General features: G+C 36.6%; 1 protein-coding gene across 2 annotated transcripts in view; it reads left to right on the forward strand.

Annotated features, from left to right (window-relative positions):
• The window catches only part of CAMKMT (calmodulin-lysine N-methyltransferase), a 439963-nt gene that overhangs the window by 23277 nt on the left and 398405 nt on the right, over positions 1-18281 (forward strand). For both annotated transcript variants that reach the window (XM_027555153.1, XM_027555152.1), the window contains exon 3: positions 2552-2616. In XM_027555153.1, coding sequence (XP_027410954.1) covers positions 2552-2616 — 65 coding nt within the window. The remainder of the gene's footprint in view (positions 1-2551; positions 2617-18281) is intronic.

Below are 18281 nucleotides of genomic sequence, written 5' to 3' on the forward strand. Positions count from 1 at the left end.
ACAGGCCTTGTCGTCTGTGTGTGTGCTAATCTTCTTTTTGTGTAAGGACAATAGTCGTTTTGCATTACGGCCCACCCTAATGACCCAATTTTAACCTGATTACCTCTTTGAAGGCCCTTCTGAGGGATGGGGGCTGGTTAGGGCTTCAGCATATGAATTTGGAGGGGGCACAGTTCAGTCCATAACAATGTGCATCATTCATGATAAGTTTTTGTGACAAAGTAAGAGTCTGACATGACTGAGCAACTTCACTTTCATCTTTTACTTTCATGCATTGGAGAAAGAAATGGCAACCCACTCCAGTGTTCTTGCCTGGAGAATCCCAGGGACGGGGGAACCTGGTGGGCTGCCGTCTCTGGGGTCGCACAGAGTGGACATGACTGAAGCGACTTAGCAGCAGCAGCAGCAGTGTTGATAAAGTAAATTTTATTGTGAATTATTAATGCTTATTGTAAACTATTCAGTTCAGTCGCACAGTTATGTCCGACTCTGCGACCCCATGAATCACAGCACGCCAGGCCTCCCTGTCCATCACCAACTCCCGGAGTTCACTCAAACTCATGTCCATCAAGTCGGTGATGCCATCCAGCCATCTCATCCTCTGTCATCCCCTTCTCCTCCTGCCCCCAATCCCTCCCAGCATCAGAGTCTTTTCCAATGAGTCAACTCTTTGCATGAGGTCATCAAAGTATTGGAGTTTCAGCTTCAGCATCAGTCCTTCCAGTGAACACCCAGGACTGATCTCCTTTAGAATGGACTGGTTGGATCTCCTTGCAGTCCAAGGGACTCTCAAGAGTCTTCTCCAACACCACAGTTCAAAAGCATCAATTCTTCGGTGCTCAGCTTTCTTCACAGTCCAACTCTCACATCCATACATGACCACTGGAAAAACCATAGCCTTGACTGGACAGACCTTGTTGGCAAAGTAATGTCTCTGCTTTTCAATATGCTATCTAGGTTGGTCATAACTTTTCTTCCAAGGAGTAAGCGTCTTTTAATTTCATTGCTGCAGTCACCATCTGCAGTGATTTTGGAGCCCCCCAAAATAAAGTCTGACACTGTTGCCACTGTTTCCTCATCTATTTCCCATGAAGTGATGGGAGCAGATGCCATAATCTTTCTTAGTTTTGTGAATGTTGAGCTTTAAGCCAACTTTTTCACTCTCCTCTTTCACTTTCATCAAGAGGCTTTTTAGTTCCTCTTCACTTTCTGCCATAAGGGTGGTGTCATCTGCATATCTGAGGTTATTGATATTTCTCCCGGCAATGTTGATTCCAGCTTGTGCTTCTTCCAGCTCAGCATTTCTCATGATGTACTCTGCATATAAGTTAAATAAGCAGGGTGACAATATACAGCCTTGACGTACCCCTTTTCCTATTTGGAGCAGTCTGTTGTTCCATGTCCAGTTCTAACAGTTGCTTCCTGACCTGCATACAGGTTTCTCAAGAGGCAGGTCAGGTGGTCTGATATTCCCATCTCTTTCAGAATTTTCCGCCGTTTATTGTGATCCACACGGTCAAAGGCTTTGCCATCCTAAAGAACTACAGCTGTAAGTTATATAAGGGAGCATGTAGAAGATTGTAGATGTATTAGCAACAACTTTTTTTAATCACCACTGGAAAAGTAACTCAGACTCTATGACCTGTTGACAGTTGGGTTCATTTGTTTATGAAGAATAGTATCTTTTATAACTATTAGTAAAATAGCAGTTATCAAATATTTAAAGGGCCATCAAGTGAAGAGAGATGAAAAGGAACAGAATTAAGATCAGTGGGCAAGATACAAAACATTTGCCCCCTGGCACATAGAACTCCCCATAAATGGAATGTGCAGACTTGAAAGTTGGTTAGTTCTTTGTGACTATAGTTCTGAATTTGTTGGGCCATTAAAGAGGAAATTATGTGTTATGGAGTGTGGTTATGGAGGTCGATTACTTATTTTTAGATTCTCGAAGTGTGGAGTTTTGTTATCTCTAAAAAGATAAATAATTTATCTCACACTTATATAATTAAAATAATAAAATAATTATTAGTACTTTAAAATGTAGATTAATCATCAAGAAATGCCATTGCATTAAATATCCCAAAGACTAGTCTGTTCTTTTCCTTCTCCCTCTAGTGGGCAGCTGGAGAAGGAAATGGCAACCCACTCCAGTACTCTTGCCTGGAAAATCCCACGGATGGAGGAGCCTGGTAGGCTACAGTCTATGGGGTTGAGGAGAGTTGGACACAACTGAGTGACTTCACTTTCCCTTTTCACTTTCATGCATTGGAGAAGGAAATGACACCCGACTCCGGTGTTCTTGCCTGGAGAATCGCAGGGATGGGAGAGCCTGGTGGGCTGCCATCTATGGGGTCGCATAGAGTCAGACTTCTGAAGCGACTTAGCAGCAGCAGCAGCAGCAGCAGCTAGTGGGCAGAAATACTTTAAAAGCACAACATGGAAAGGTTTGTTAGTATTCAGTATGTCACAATGCATAGTCTCAGCTTTAAATAATTAATAAATGTTAATATGTCAGAGTCATTAAAGAAAATGCTTTATTCTTTTCTAGGCATAATAGTGGATCTCTGAATGTTGAAGATGTTCTTACCAGCTTTGACAATACAGGAAATGTCTGTAAGTTATATACTTACTTTATAGAAATAATTTTAGTGTTTTAAAAGTCAATTTTTAATCATTTTTTTTTCAGTGTTTATTGACTAGCGTATGTATGTGGGTGTATCATAGAAACTCCTGCTGTTTTTAGCTGCATAATAAGCCTCATGTAAGATGCACCTACTAAGTGGGATAAGGCTGTGTTTATACTTGGCAGTTTTGTGTGTGTACGACCCACGTGCATTTGAATCTTGGTTCTGAAATTAATCTTGAGCAGTTTATATTGTCTCCAGGGCCTCATTCTTTTTCATCTCTTAGAACTGAATATAATGTATATAAAGTGTGTAATGTACTACATTCCTCATAGTTTATACTCAGTAAATGAAATTTTTTATTATTACCTGTGGTGAGTACCTCTAAAGCGTTTAAGTTTTTTCTAATAATGAAGATAATATTATTGAGGATTATTCTGATGTGGTAAAATAAACTATTTTGATTGAACTAAGTAGGACAGAAGGAACCCTGGATTCTCTAGTACTATCCCTTTTGTTTCTTGTTTCCATTTTGACCTTTTCAATTAATCAGTCCGACAGAGGGGCTGTCTCTCCCTTCTTTGCTGTGTTTCGGGTGTGTGCATTTCCACTTCTTGCTCTCTTTCACTGGAGAATAAACCCAGAACATTTTTCCTTGCTGCTAATATACTTTAATAGAATATTTTTGTTTTATTCATTATTATAATATTATAGAATATATTATCTTTTGATCTAAGCCTTTAATTACATCATGATGGATTTCTCCACTGAGAAAATAATTTAATCATAATGTCATACAATGATAGAAATCAAACAAGAATCTCTTTATATCATGATATTAAATAATATACCATGATAGAAGCTGTGTACTTCTTTCTGTGTGCTGCATAGGCTATTTTCCTTAAGACAGTGGATTATCAGTGAAATATGACCATTTTAAATGTAAAAATTATCTTCAAGTGCTTTTCTTCTCAAAAGAAAATTTATAACTGTAACCACTTATTGTATGAACTAAAATAACATACTCAGCAAGAAGTACTCATTTTAGATCAGCATAGAATAATGTCCAGCAATACTCAGGCAATAATCTTGTTCTTATGCCCACATAATGGCAAGCTTTTGATTGCCGAGAAAAATATTTATGTATTTTGTCACTAAGAAGTCTAAATATCCTAAAATATTTAAAATAATGTAATTTTATTTTTTGTGGACAGTGATAGGCATACCTTTTAGTTTTTATATGCTGATGATGGCTGAGTTCTTTTCTAATATTTTTACTGGGGGTTGGGGCAAGGTCTGGGTTCGGTTCAGTTCAGTTCAGTCGCTCAGTCGTGTCCGACTCTTTGCAACCCTCCAACTCTTTGCTCCTTGGACCGCAGCACTCCAAGCCTTCCTGTCCTTCACCAACTCCTGGAGCCTACCCAAACTCATGTCCACTGAGTCGGTGATCCCATCCAACCATCTCATCTGTCATCCCCTTCTCCTCCTGCCCTTAATCTTTCCCAGCATCAGGGTCTTTTCAGATGAATCAGCTCTTCACATCAGGTGGCTGAAGCATTGGAGTTTCAACATCAGTCCTTCCAATGAACACCCAGGACTGGTCTCCTTTAGGATGGACTGGTTGGGTCTTGGTAAGGAATGCTAGTGGTAGTTGAGACGTTCTCCTTTAGTTCTTTGATAATGTAAATATCATTAAGTCGGGCTTTGCTGTGCTTAGTTGCTCAGTTGTGTCCAACTCTTTGTGACTCTATGGACTGTAGCTTGCCAGGCTTCTCTGTCTACGGGAATTCTTCAGGCAAGAATACTGGAGTGGGTTGCCATGCCCTCCTCCATGGCATCTTCCCAGCCCAGGGATCGAACCCAGGTCTCTAGCATTGCAGGCGGATTCTTTCCCGTCTGAACCACCAGGGAAGCAGGTCAGACTTATGCATGTGTAATTTAGGAACATCACCCTAAAATGCTATATATGAATTAAAAAATTTTTTTGTTTTTTGGCCATGCCACATGACATGCAGGATCTTGTGGAACCCACACTTTTCTGTAGCAGAAGTGCAGTCTTAACCACTGGACTGCCAGGAAGTCCTGAATATGGATTTTTGGTTTGGTAATGTGAAAATCAAGTATTGTTCCCAGTGGCTCAGTATGAAATAGGGCCACTAGCTGGCAGCATTATGTAAAAAAAAAATTTTTTCCTTAAGGTCTAAGCTATTATTTTGTATATGAATAATATATATATACTTCTCAAACATTTTTTCCCATCAACTTGTCTGCACCTACCCTCCTACTCAAGTTGTTGTTGCGTTGACAAATGGAGATATTGTATGGTTAGGTTTTTTTTTTTGTTTCCACTGCTGCTCATTGTTTGGTAGAAAGACTTGAGTCTTTGGAATTAGAACCACCTAGTTTCTTGGTTCTGAAATTAATCTCAAGCCATTTTATATTATCTCCAGGAGCCTCAGTTTTTTTCATCTCTTAGAACTGGATATAATGTATTGAAGTGTATAACATACTACATCCCTCATAGCTGATACTCAGTAAATGAATCTGTTGTTACAGTGATGAGTACCTATAAAGCTTTGCAGTTTGTTTCTAATAATGAAGATAGTATTATCAAGGATTATCTTGATGTTGTAAAAGTAAAGTATTTTGATTGAACAAGGTGGGAAAATAGATCAAATTACAGAAACAGTAATTTACTAAAATGTTTTGTCATAAATATGGTCTTAAAAACCTGAATGTATAGCCTAAGTAATAATTCAGTAACTTCTAAGTAATAGAAGAGGTGATAAAAATAAAGCTTATTAAAACATGTTTTGTAGTATTTATATTACTCTTTAAGAAAAATCTATAATGATATTTCAACTTAATGTAAAATTGGTAAAGTCCTGTTAAAGTTAAGTCTTGATTATAACTTTCATATAATTTTTGTCAAGGCTTAAAGTGATCAAGTTTTGAAAAAGTGATTTTTCACTTGATGTCTCAAATATTTGATTGTACTGTAGTGGTGACATTAGGGGCTTCCCAGGTGACTCAGCGCTAAAGAATCTGCCTGCTAATGCAGGAGACAGAGGAGACATGGATTCAGTCCCTGGATTGGGAAGATTCCCTGGTAGGAAATGGTAACTGACTCCAGTATTCTTGCCTGGAACATTCCACGGACATAACAGCCTGGTGGGCTACAATCCACGATGTCGCAGAGTTGGACACCACTGAGCAGGCACAATGACATTAGACTGAGTTTGTGACAGGAAGGCCCAGCAGAGGGTGCTACGATCACAAGTCTATCTCACAGCTCAATATAATTGGACTAAATAACTTGAATAGTAAGCCTAAGCTTTCATCACGTAAACAAGAAAAATGTATGTTTAAACATTTATCTCTGATTTATTTCTTATATATTTAATATATTCAGCAATTCACTAATAAATAGATTTTCTTAACTGATGTGTTTAGTTCATTTTTTAACTGTAAGTATCAGTTTAATTTTCATACTTCTAGCTTTAAATACAGGAATACTTTTGGTCTTGTTAATCCTTATAGAGAAATTTCTATACAGAAAAAACAGTTCCTAAATCATGCTGAAGATGAGGAAAAAACGTTTTTAATATGATACCAGGAGAGAACCAGTAGGTGGAATTATCCATTTATTCAGGAATTAGTTTCTGGGTTAACATAACTTCCTGATAATAAAAAAAAATAATTTAATTAAAGTACTTTATAGTTAACAACCCCCTGTACATGTTTATACAAAACATACATATGAGAATATATATAAAATATATTTGTGTTTACTGGAACCATTAATCTCAATTTCCAGTTAACTTCAAAAACAAGTAATGCTTTTATTCATTATAAATTTTCAAAGAGGAGAGGATCAGTCATACTGCTTGAAGTTGTTTGTGCTCTCATCAAAAAGATTTGGAAAAATCTTTAATTTTGGAAAATAAATGAAACCTCTAGATATTTTCTTATTTGGTGATATATTAGAAAAGAAAATATTCCTTATGTTTGCCTCTATTATTTTAAATGTATGATTTGCAAAGTGTTTTATGTTTTTGAGATATCCTTTCAGTATTTGCATTCCTTTGAATGTTGTAGGGAGAAATTAAAATGAACCTCACACAGTCTTTTCTGCATAATAATTCATTGCTCTATAGGATACTACCCCAGTCTTATTTTTATATACTTATATTTGCTGTTGTGAAAAACAAATTATTTTGAAAGTCAAACTTCTTTTTTGCTCACCTCTAACTAGGGATAGATGTTCATATTTCGTCTTTGGAGTCTGGTACTTGAGAACATAACTTCTTTTTAAAGTATCAAAGCTACTTTGTGGCAAGATCGTGTCTGCTATTGATTCATTGTGCCTGGAAAGAGGATGCCATCAAGCTCCCTAGGGATAAGTATAGGATGCATCCTTCACTTCAGAGGAGGTGCTGGCTTCTTTTGTGTTTCATGTAACATGTCACGCAGATACTTTGGGTCACAAGAGAGTACTCTGTGGCAGATCTCTGGCTTCTGTTTTCTCTGCAGGCTGAGCCTCCTTTCCAGCCAGTCCCTGACCTCCAATCATCATGCCGTATCTCTTCTGAAAGCACTTTCTCTTTCTCCACCTCATCTCTTTCCTCCACTGAAATGATTTTTTTAAAAAAATGATTCTCTTCAGCCCTTAATCCAAATTTTACTGCATAGTATATAGTACGACTGTTTGCTACTCGGTGCGGGGAATATAATTGCTTCATTTGAACTCTTTGTTTTTTTTTAATCACGTTGTCCTTTTGACAGCATGGACAAATGATTAATACTTCTCATATAATTTATTGATACAGTATATACAATATAATGTGTATAAGCCATTAAAGGCTTTGGAAGTCAATGGTTACTGTATATTATTGCAATAATCTCCTGTGAATCAGGAGTCCTGGCTAGCACAACAGTGCCACTTAAATTTGAGAAATATATTGGTAACATTCCTTCTGCTATTCTTTGAAATAATTTTTTTTTCTCCTCGCTGAGCTACACAACAGGACTTTGTGATGGTTGATGTCTCATGACATCAACCGAGAGAAATTTATAGACTTTCTACCTTGTATACTCTTACATGTGAAAATGGTGATTTTTTTTCTCCCCAACAAATCCTGGGTCTAACCTGGACTTTTAATGCACACAGCTGCAGTCTCCTGCTTCTTGGTTCTTTCTAGGGGTCTCATAGTGGGACCTGTTTTGTGATGTATCCAAAACTCATCTATTTTGGGTTAGTAATTAAGCAAATATTCTTGTTGAAATACAAAATGTTTTCAATTTCTACCTATATTTGGGAGACCAAAGTTGACTGTCTCTTAGGAAATACAATCCAAATTTTTAGTTTTTCTTTTTCATTTTTATTGTGTTATGTAGTTAAGGTCTGTAATATTGGTGGAATTATTTCAGCTTCAGGAGTGTCAGATTGGATTTAAAGTTTTTCCTCATTCAAATAAAGGCATATTGTGTTTATATCTATGTATGTAGACATATATACATTTATGTAAGTGTATGTATATATTCTTGGTAAGAGTGTGTGATTAAAAAATGAGAACTTTGGTCTTTTGTGGGTAATTGCTCTATTTTTAATGTAGTGGGGTCATGGAAGCATTCTGGAATATGAAGCTGAGGTTTTAGCTCTGCCAGTTACTTGCTGTGTGATTATAGGCAAGTTTTTAAACAGATCTTAACTGTTTACAATTGAATAAGAAACAATAACTACCTTTTAGTGTAGTAAACATAATATTAGGTAATGTGAAAATACTGTGTAAACTGTAGGTAATATTTGTATTAGTATTTTGTTGTTAATACTAATATCATGTCTCATTTATTCTAAGACCTTTTTAATATCTTTGACATTGGAAAATAACACAAAATAGGAAATATTTTTGTGTTTTAATGTTTTACGTTATTTTGTACATGAAAACATAGTGCAAAGTCACATTATGAAAAGTATAATATTACTGCAGAAATACATATGTAAGTCAGTGTTTTAGAAAAGAAACTTCAGAAAGACAAAAATACATGTGATTTATTATGTGATAAAGATGGAATTTCGGTGGGAGTGGAAAGGATGAATTCTTCAATAAATAGTATTGTCTAGGAATTTAGAAAAAAATAACAAATCAAATCACTTGCTTTATACTATGTAATTGCCAAAGTTAATTTAAGATAGTTAAATATTTAATTAACAAATTCTAACACTTCTATATATTTCAGATGAATACTTTTAAGATATTGAAATAAGTAAAGCCTTTCTAAGTGTGACCCAAGTCCTATGAATTTAAAAATAGATTGACTAAATAAAGATTTAAAGTCACTTTATTCAAAAAGTAGCAAAAAAGTTGAAAGAGAAATGACAAACTGGTAATTATTATTTATGACATATACGTGGACAAAGATGTATTCTCTTTATTGTGTGAAGAGTTCCCACAAAGAAATAGCAAAAGCAGGCTGTAGATCTATAAGAAAAAGACAAAGCATAGTGAAAATTAGAAAAAAGTAATTCACAAAAACAATGCCAATGCTCTATAAAGACATCAAATGATTATTTTACTAGTAAAGAAGTAATGAAATGCAATTAAAACAGTGAGAATTATCATCAAATTGGCGAAGATGAGCAACGATAAACAATAATCAGTGAATTGCAGGTACGTCTGCATTCTCATCTACCATTGGTGGGAGGGTACATTGATTCTACTTTTCTAGAGGCAGTCTGGCGATATCTTTCATAATTTTTAGTACCCATATCATCTGATTAATAATTCTTTTTCTAAGAAATAATGCAGCCAAAATGTAAAGGTGGAATGTAAAGGAATTCATTATAGTACAGTGAATAACTGGAAAAAAACAAACTTTAATTTTAGATGGCTGGTTAATTATGGATATTTCATGAAATGGAATATTTTATAGCTGTACAAGGCTTTAAAGGATATTGGGTTAAAAAATTACTACAGGGAATATGATTCTATTTCTGTGAAGTACATAGCTACTAATGAAGTAGCTATGTGGATGCATAGTTGTTGTTGTTCAGTCGCTAAGTCATGTCCAGACAAAGCGTGGTCCGCTGCAGAAGGGAATGGCAGACCACTCCAGCATTCTTGCCCTGAGAACCCCATGAGCAGTATGAAAAGGTGTATGCATAGAACTGTGTCTAAATGTTCACAGTGTTTTGTTGGGGTTTTGGAGTTATGGATGGTTATCACGTTCTTCTTTATACTTTTCAGCATTTGATTTTTTTTTATTGTATTAGGCTTCTATTAGGCAGTGTCATTTTTATTTTGAAAGAAGTGAATACTCTTTAATTTCCAAATTGAGTGATAATTTTGTTTTTTTTTTTTTTTGACTGAAAGCTGTGATAAAATCTCAAATTGCTTAGGACAATACTGTGGGAAAAATGAGCAATTAATTTTACTACTGAAAAAATATAAAGTAGTTTATTTTTTAAACAGTGCTTTTGTCCAAGGAACTCACATCACTGTTAGATATTAATCTGTTAATTCCCCCAATACACTTGAAAGAAGTCAAAGATCAAATCATTCTAGGCCTATATTAGGTTGTGGGAGTATAAAGAAGTTAAAAACTCAGTCAATGGAAGAAAATTGAGCTTGAGCATAGGTAATTTATAAGTTCTGTTGAAAAATAAATTTTAAGGTTCAGTTAGCAGGCATAGGTAATGGTCAGCAGCCCTGAGACTATAAGGATCCCATGGAGAAGGGAAAGCTAACCACTCCAGTATTCTTGCTTGGAAAATCCCATGGAAAGAGTAGCCTGGCAGGCTATAGTCCGTTGGGTTGCAAAAGAGTCAGACACATCTGAGCAACCAACAATTGAGACTGTTGGAGGCCCCGGTGAGAGTGGGGAGCTGGTGATAGTATGCAACACTGGTCTGGATTTGGCTCATAGGCCATCTTGAGAATTGCAGTGTGTGTGTGTGTGTGTGTGTAGCCTTTATTAGAAAGACTTCTAGAGGGTAGTTAGAAAAGATTTCCAGGGGTAGGTTAGGTCTCTAGATGGTAGTTTTCTGAGCTATATGTTTCCAGTTGTCCGACTTTCTGGCTCCGAGTTGTCAGGGCAATTTTTTCTTTTGATACAACGTTGGGTACACATGCTCCTAAGCCATAAACAGAGTCCTCTGCATTTTCTTACTATTTACCATGGAAGGAACATTTAGAAGACATCTCTTTTTAATTCACTGTAAAAATTTTTATTTGAAATAAAAAATTATGGAGTTGTAATGATTCTCCTTGATAAAAGGTGCTGCTATCATGAGGAAAGACCGAAATAAACCCTAGTATCCTTTCTAGATTCATAACATGTATTAGTACTTAAACCAAGGTATTAATACCAGAAGGTAGTTTATGTCTTTGTTATAAACCTACTAGTTTTCCCCTCCTTTCTATATTTGAAGGGATGTGCTTAATTTAGATGCTTTCAAGTTTTAGCAGAGGATGTGCCAAGCAAGCCTTCCTCCTCCCAACAAATTCTGAATAGTATTGCTTTATCTTCTTTCAGATAGCTACCTTTTTTTTTGCATCCCTTACAGTGTTAGGGACTTTGTGAATATTCTTCTCATTTAGTCTTCTGAACAATTTTGCAAGTGGCGAGGAAACTGATACTCAGATAAAAATTTGCTGAAAAATTAATATTTAGTAAACAGTCACACAAGAATTTATGCCTCTTCTACTATATTTGTTAAAGGTAGCATTTCTCCAAAATGACGAGCAATGAATTTTAAAAGTTCATGGTAGAAATTGAAACTAAAAGTGGTAACTTGGAGTGCAAGAAAATAACTTTGGCAAATGGAATAGAATTCTGTCCAGTGGATTGTGTCTCAGAAGAGACTGATTAAAGGTCACTGGAAAATGGGCTCTCTAGGGTTTCTGAAAGGTAGTTGACAATCTAATGGAGTGGGGATTTAGGGAGCAAGGATGGGGTGAAAGAACGCATTGTCTTTTAATAGTCTAAAACCAAATGTGGGTTTTATTTCAATTTTTTTTTCTTTTTTGAGAAGTGCTGCTTTTTGCACAATAATACGGTAGTAATATTGATTTGTGTTTTTTACATAGCCCTTTCTCTAAGGTACTCAATGTGTTTCTCAAGCTTATGGCTATAGTGATATTTATAAATTGCTTAAATAAGCATTAGCCACACAAAAAGCTCAACTGAGTATTTCTGTCTTTAGGAAAATAGTGTGGATTTGGACAGTCTTTCCACAGAGAATAGTGGATATTTGGACATTTGTTTGGCTATATGTGTTGCCACACTCTGTGAATGCTTGATGTGAATAAAATATTTGATGATTGAATGAATTTAGTATTTGTATGTGTGTATCTTTTTAATTTATTAAAAAAATTTTTTTTAATGTGGACCATTTTTAAAGTCATCTGTTGAATTTGTTACAGTCTTGCTTTTCCTGTTTATATTCTGATTTTATGGCCCCAAGGCATGTGGAATCCTAGCTCCCCAGCCAGGGTTCAAACCGGTACCCCCCTTATTAGAAGGTGAAGTCCCAACCTCTGGAATGCCAGGGAAATTTCCTCTCTTCTCTCTTGTGTTCTCCTTTCTCACCCTTCACTTGCTACTCCTAGCCTTGAGTCTAAGTATTCGTGTTATATCCTGGGGAGTGGGGATAGTCATAGAAGGAATTAAGAGAAGCTCCCGATCGTTCTGTCTGTGTACGTGTGTGGGAAAATGTGGATGTTTTCTGTACATTGGAGATGCTGCACGTGCTCACAGTCTGCTTGTTCTGAATCAGGTGGAGTCTTTGCTCCTGGTGGCAAATTCATGGTTTGTTGGAAGCCTTTGGTGGTGGGGGCCAGATTTCTGTGTCATTGCCATGTCATTGTCATTTCCCGGGGCTCCCATAGTTCCTACTGAAAGATGTAGTAGAACCTAGACTTCAAACTTAAGCATCATTTTTAATTGTGATAGTCAAAGAAAGGCAAATAATATTTTGATCAATCTTGGAGTTTGGTTTTACTTTAGTGTTTGACAACTTAATCAGAATTTAGTGGGGATTTGTTGTACTGCTATTATGTATGATTGAGAAATAGCATGAATTTATGTAAACCACACGGAGAAGGCGATGGCATCCCACTCCAGTACTCTTGCCTGGAAAATCCCATGGACGGAGGAGCCTGGTAGGCTGCAGTCCATGGGATCGCTAAGAGTCAGACACGACTGAGCGACTTCACTTTTACTTTTCACTTTCATGAATTGGAGAAGGAAATGGCAACCCACTCCAATGTTCTTGCCTGGAGGATCCCAGGGACGGGGGAGCCTGGTAGGCTGCTGTCTTGGGGTTGCACAGAGTCGGACATGACTGAAGCAACTTAGCAGCAGCAGCATGTAAACCATGACTTCTCTGCTTCTACTTGTGCCCTGGATTCCTTTAAAGGAAAAATTATAATGATGAGAAGGGGAACATTGATTCATGTTGCCTCCTTGGATCTTTCTCTGATAAGTCCTACAGATTTGTAGTTTATATCCTACAGTTTTAGCACTGAATTTTGTATCATATTGTATTAGCTATTTGTTAATTTTTTTCTCTCCCAAGTAAAGTATAACCCCACAGATTGCAGGCACCATAGCCTTTCTGGTTCAGTCTCAAGGGGGTATTAGTCTAAAGTCCATTCAACAAAAGTATTTTCAAATAACTTGGGTATTTTACCTCTTTTGATTAAGTGACTTGAGAGCAACACAGTCTTTAGCAATTTTTCTTTTCTTTTTTTTCCCCTTCTCCTGTCCTCTACTGTTCTATATTGATACTGATTCTGCACTTCTACATACAAAACAATCAAACAAAAAACTTTAGAAGCAGTTCTCTTGTCTCTATCATAACTCTTTCCTTTTCCTCCATCCATGGGATTTTCCAGGCAAGAGTATTGGATTGGGGTGTCATTGCTTTCTCCACTTTTTCCAGCTACATACTTGTGTAAAACTAGATTTTCTTCATTTACTTCAACCAAAACAACACTTTCCAACAAACTGAAGGCAGAAGCAGATATGGATATTCCATTGTCTGCTATTAAGCCAAAGATTTACAAAAATATAAAACAATTAACTCTTTCTAGTATTATTTATATTAACATTCAATGAGTTTATTATTATTGTTTTTATATTAGTAAATATTTTAAATTTCTTTTATTTTTTAATTTCTGAATTTCTGATACAGTAAATATCAACAAATACAATCCACTGAAACAAAATCTCCTTGCTATCTTCAGTAATTTTTAGCATTGAACAGGGGTCCTGAAATCAAGACGTTTGAGAACCTAGCAAGTCTAAGTACTGTGAAAGTGCAAGAGATTTTGCTCAGTTATACCAGGCTGACTCCAGCCTCTGACACTGCCCCATCACTTAGCAAGTGTCTGTGCTATGTCACTTCAGTCGTATCTGACTCTGTGTGATGCTAGGGACTGTGGCCTGCCAGGCTCCTCTGTCCATGGGATTCTCCAGGCAAGGATACTGGAGTGGGTTGCTATGCCCTCCTCCAGAGGATCTTTCTGACCCAGGGATCGAACCCATGTCTCTTACCTCTTCTGCATTGGCAGGTAGATTCTTTACCTCTCGCGCCACCTGGGAAGCCCAAATGTCCAGTGAAGAAAAAAAAAAAGGCTCTGCATTTTGGGCTTACCTCAATTTCCATCTGTCAAACTAGCCCACACAACTGTTAAAAGTTCTTCTGATTTCTCTTTTCCCCTCTGGATTCCCTCTGCCTGGAAAAAAACTAATCCTAAAAACATGCCCATACTTAGCAATTGCTCTCAGGAACAAACAGCTAGCTATCTCAGTTCACATGAGAAGGAATCTCTAGAATTTAAGTTTACCTCTTCTCTTTGCTTCCATAGCTCTATAGCTTTCAAAATACGATTTTTAGAATTTATCCAATTTCTGCGTAGCATCTCTAGCCTGCCGCTACTCACTGCATACTACTCAGGCCTTTTAATCCACTTGCTGCTGTTGTTTAGTCGTTATGTCTCACTCTTTGCGACCCCTGGACTTCAGCCCACCAGGCTCCTCTGTCCATGGGATTTCCCAGGCAATAATACTGCAGTGGGTTGCCATTTCCTTCTCCAGGGGATCTTCCCGACCCAGGGATCGAATCTGTGTCTCGTGCTTGGCAGGTGGGGTTCTTTACCACTGAGCTGCTACCAAATAACAATAGCCAACACTTACTAACTAGCTGCCAAACAATATTCTAAGCATTTTATATAATGCTTAGAACTCATTTAATTCTCAAGAGAACATAATAAGGTATTGTCACTAAAGTTTCACAGCTTATAACTGGTAAAGTAAGAATTCAAATCCAAGCAGTTTGGTTTCCGAATCTTTAACCTTTGCCTTATCTACCGTACATTTTTCCCTCAGGAAGTTCAGTTCAGTTGCTCAGTTGTGTCTGACTCCTTGCGACCCCATGAATCACAGCATGCCAGGCCTCCCTGTCCATCACCAACTCCTGGAGTTCACTCAAACTCATGTCCATCGAGTTGGTGATGCCATCCAGCCATCTCACCCTCTGTCATCCCCTTCTCCTCCTGCCCCTTAGTCACACTCAAATGAATCCATTCATTCTCTACAAGTGTACTTGTATTCAGTATATGTAACAGATAGGTAAATCTACGCCTCAGTTTTAGAGGATGTATAGTACAGGCCCCATGAACTAATAAAAACTGAATTTAGAACACATGCAAATTTTGATTAGCTAATGCAATAATTGAAAAAGAAAATTGAATTACTGCCAAGATTTGAAAATAGGAAGATTCACGTAACAACCTAGATTTTTAATTTCTCTTTGAGGAAAATAATGATCTAGTGGTCTGATCTCACATGGTAATCATTATCTGGAGCTGAGCAGATTCTCCATTTTGCCCCACTACCATCACACCCGTGGGTGTTTGAATTTGTAACCTCTGATACTTATTATGTATTTGGATGCACTTAAAAGCAGATTTATTGTTCTACATTTTCAGATTATTTAGTTATATATTTAAGAAGAGTCAATTCTGATTAGTCATTTTGTTTATTAAAGCTAATTAAGTAAAATGCTTATAAATTCTTTGGGGAGTCAGCTTTTTTTAATTCAACAGGTTAGTCATTCATTTTTGGAAAATCTTTTTCCCATACTATCTAAGACTGTAAGTAGCTATTGACTAATATTTATGTTGTTATATTTAATAGAAAACAAGATATATTATTTTCAATATTTTTCAATAGTCAATACCTGTAAGAAAACATATTTTTGAAGCTTAATCATTTCAGTTAAAATTATAAAATATATTCAATAATCAATACCTGTAAGAAAACATATTTTTGAAGCTTAATCATTTCAGTTAAAATTATAAAATATATTAAAAAAATTAAACTGAAAAGTAGTATAGACCCATAGGAGAAATTTTAAATGTTTGTGGGTATATGTATGTATATATGCATTATATGTATATGTGTGTGTGTATATATATATATATAAGATATATAGTTAACTTTATCTTCATTTATGTCTCCTGTATTTATAGATTGGAAAAAGAAAGAGCAATCTCAACAATGTTTATTAAGTACCTATTATGTGCTGTCCTGCATTTTCAATTCTTAAATGATTTTTCAACTTGGACCTGCTACAAAGGAATAAAACATTCTTTCTATACATGTTGAAGAAACTACTGTGTATTAAAATCTGGATAAATATCTCACTGTCTGATGCATCTAGGTACATGGAGGATCTCTGTGAACTATGTCTTAAGTCCCCTCAGTAAATATCTTTTAAGAATAATTTAAAATAGCTACATTGCTTAATTAGTGAAGAATTCACTCTAATACCAAGTTTTAGAATATTGGCAAGAAAATGGTGTGAGTTACTCTGTGTTAAATATAAATTTAATGGCATGGATATGTTATTTCAGGACATAATTTTATTTGTATATTTTTAAGGCTTAAATATTTTCAGTTAAAATAATGTATATGTAGACCTTCTGTTTCCTGTGTGTGTCTTTATACCTGCTGTAAACCTTTCTACTTGAAACCTCCCTTCCCTGTCATCCTGCTGCTGCTGCTGCTAAGTCGCTTCAGTCGCGTCCGACTCTGTGCGACCCCATAGACGGCAGCCCACCCGGCTCTCCCATCCCTGGGATCCTCCAGGCAAGAACACTGGAGTGGGTTGCCATTTCCTTCTCCAATGCATGAAAGTGAAAAGCGAAAGCGAAGTCGCTCAGTTGTGTCTGTCCCTGTCATCCTGGGGATTCTTATTTCTCTTTTTTTGTTGGAATTCATTTCCCAAATATGGAGGCTTTTTCTTTCTTTACTCCATCATTTGGGGTGATGATAAACTTCAGTAGTAGGTCCCTGAGACAGTAGGGGGAAGTAATTTCTGAGTATCTTGTGATACTTTGGTTGGAAATAAAATAATAAAATTTGAAGGAGTTTCTCCTTCAAATTTTTACAGAAATGTATTGCAGTTTCTAGTGTTCCATTCAAGAAGTCTGGTGCTACTGCTGCTAAGTCGCTTCAGTCGTGTCAGACTCTGTGCGACCCCATAGACAGCAGCCTGCCAGGCTCTGCTGTCCCTGGGATTCTCCAGGCAAGAACACTGGAGTGGGTTGCCATTTCCTTCTCCAATGCATGAAAGTGAAAAGTGAAAGGGAAGTCGCTCAGTCGTGTCCAACTCTTAGTGACCCCATGGACTGCAGCCTAGCAGGCTCCTCCGTCCATGGGATTTTCCAGGCAAGAGTACTGGAGTGGGTTGCCATTGCCTTCTCCTTCTAGAAGTCTTATGCTATTCTAATTCTTTATCTTTTTTTATGAAAATGTTAGTTCTCTCTGGAATTTGACAGAATCCTTTCTTATTTTCCCTCTTCTAAATTTTATGATATGATATCTTGGTGTGACTCAATTTTCAAACATTGTATTGGATATTTGCTGGGTACTCAGTGTAAAAAGTCATGTTTTTTAGTTCTGGAAAGTTTTCTTGAATTATTTCTTTAGTGGTTTTATCCCTTCCGTTTTCTCTGTTGTCTTGGAACTTCCATTTTTCAGATATTGGGCATCCTGGACAGGTTCTTTATCTTTTCATCTTCTGCTTTGCATATTTTTGACTTTTTCTATACTCTCAGGGTTACTTTTTAATAATAGAGGTCTTCATCAATTATCTGACTCTTTGCAACCCCATGGACTGTATCCTGGCAGGCTCCTCTGTCCATGGAATTCTCCAGGCAAGAATACTGGAATAGTCTGCCATTTCCTTGTCCAGAGGATCTTCTGGACCCAGGGACTGAACCCACATCTCTTGCATTGGCAGGCAGATTCTTTACCACTGAGCCACCTGAGAAGCCCATATGCATACATATATATATATAAATATATATATTTATGTGATGTATGTATGTACACACACATACATAAATCTCAATATATTCTATAACAACATAAAACCATCTAGTTAAATTTTAAAAACTTCCATTAAGTAGACCACATATGGTTCTTGTCAGTGTACACTAGAAAAATATTTCCAGTTTAAACATATTGAGATGAATCATCAAGGCTTTGCACATGTTTTAGGAATTCTCTTCCTCCTCATTTCCGAATCCCTCTTTAACCCTCATGATTCAACTCAAGTGTCACCTCCTCTTTCAATTATTT

This window comes from Bos indicus x Bos taurus, chromosome 11 (assembly GCF_003369695.1).
Source record: "Bos indicus x Bos taurus breed Angus x Brahman F1 hybrid chromosome 11, Bos_hybrid_MaternalHap_v2.0, whole genome shotgun sequence".
Classification (NCBI taxonomy): Eukaryota; Metazoa; Chordata; class Mammalia; order Artiodactyla; family Bovidae; genus Bos; species Bos indicus x Bos taurus.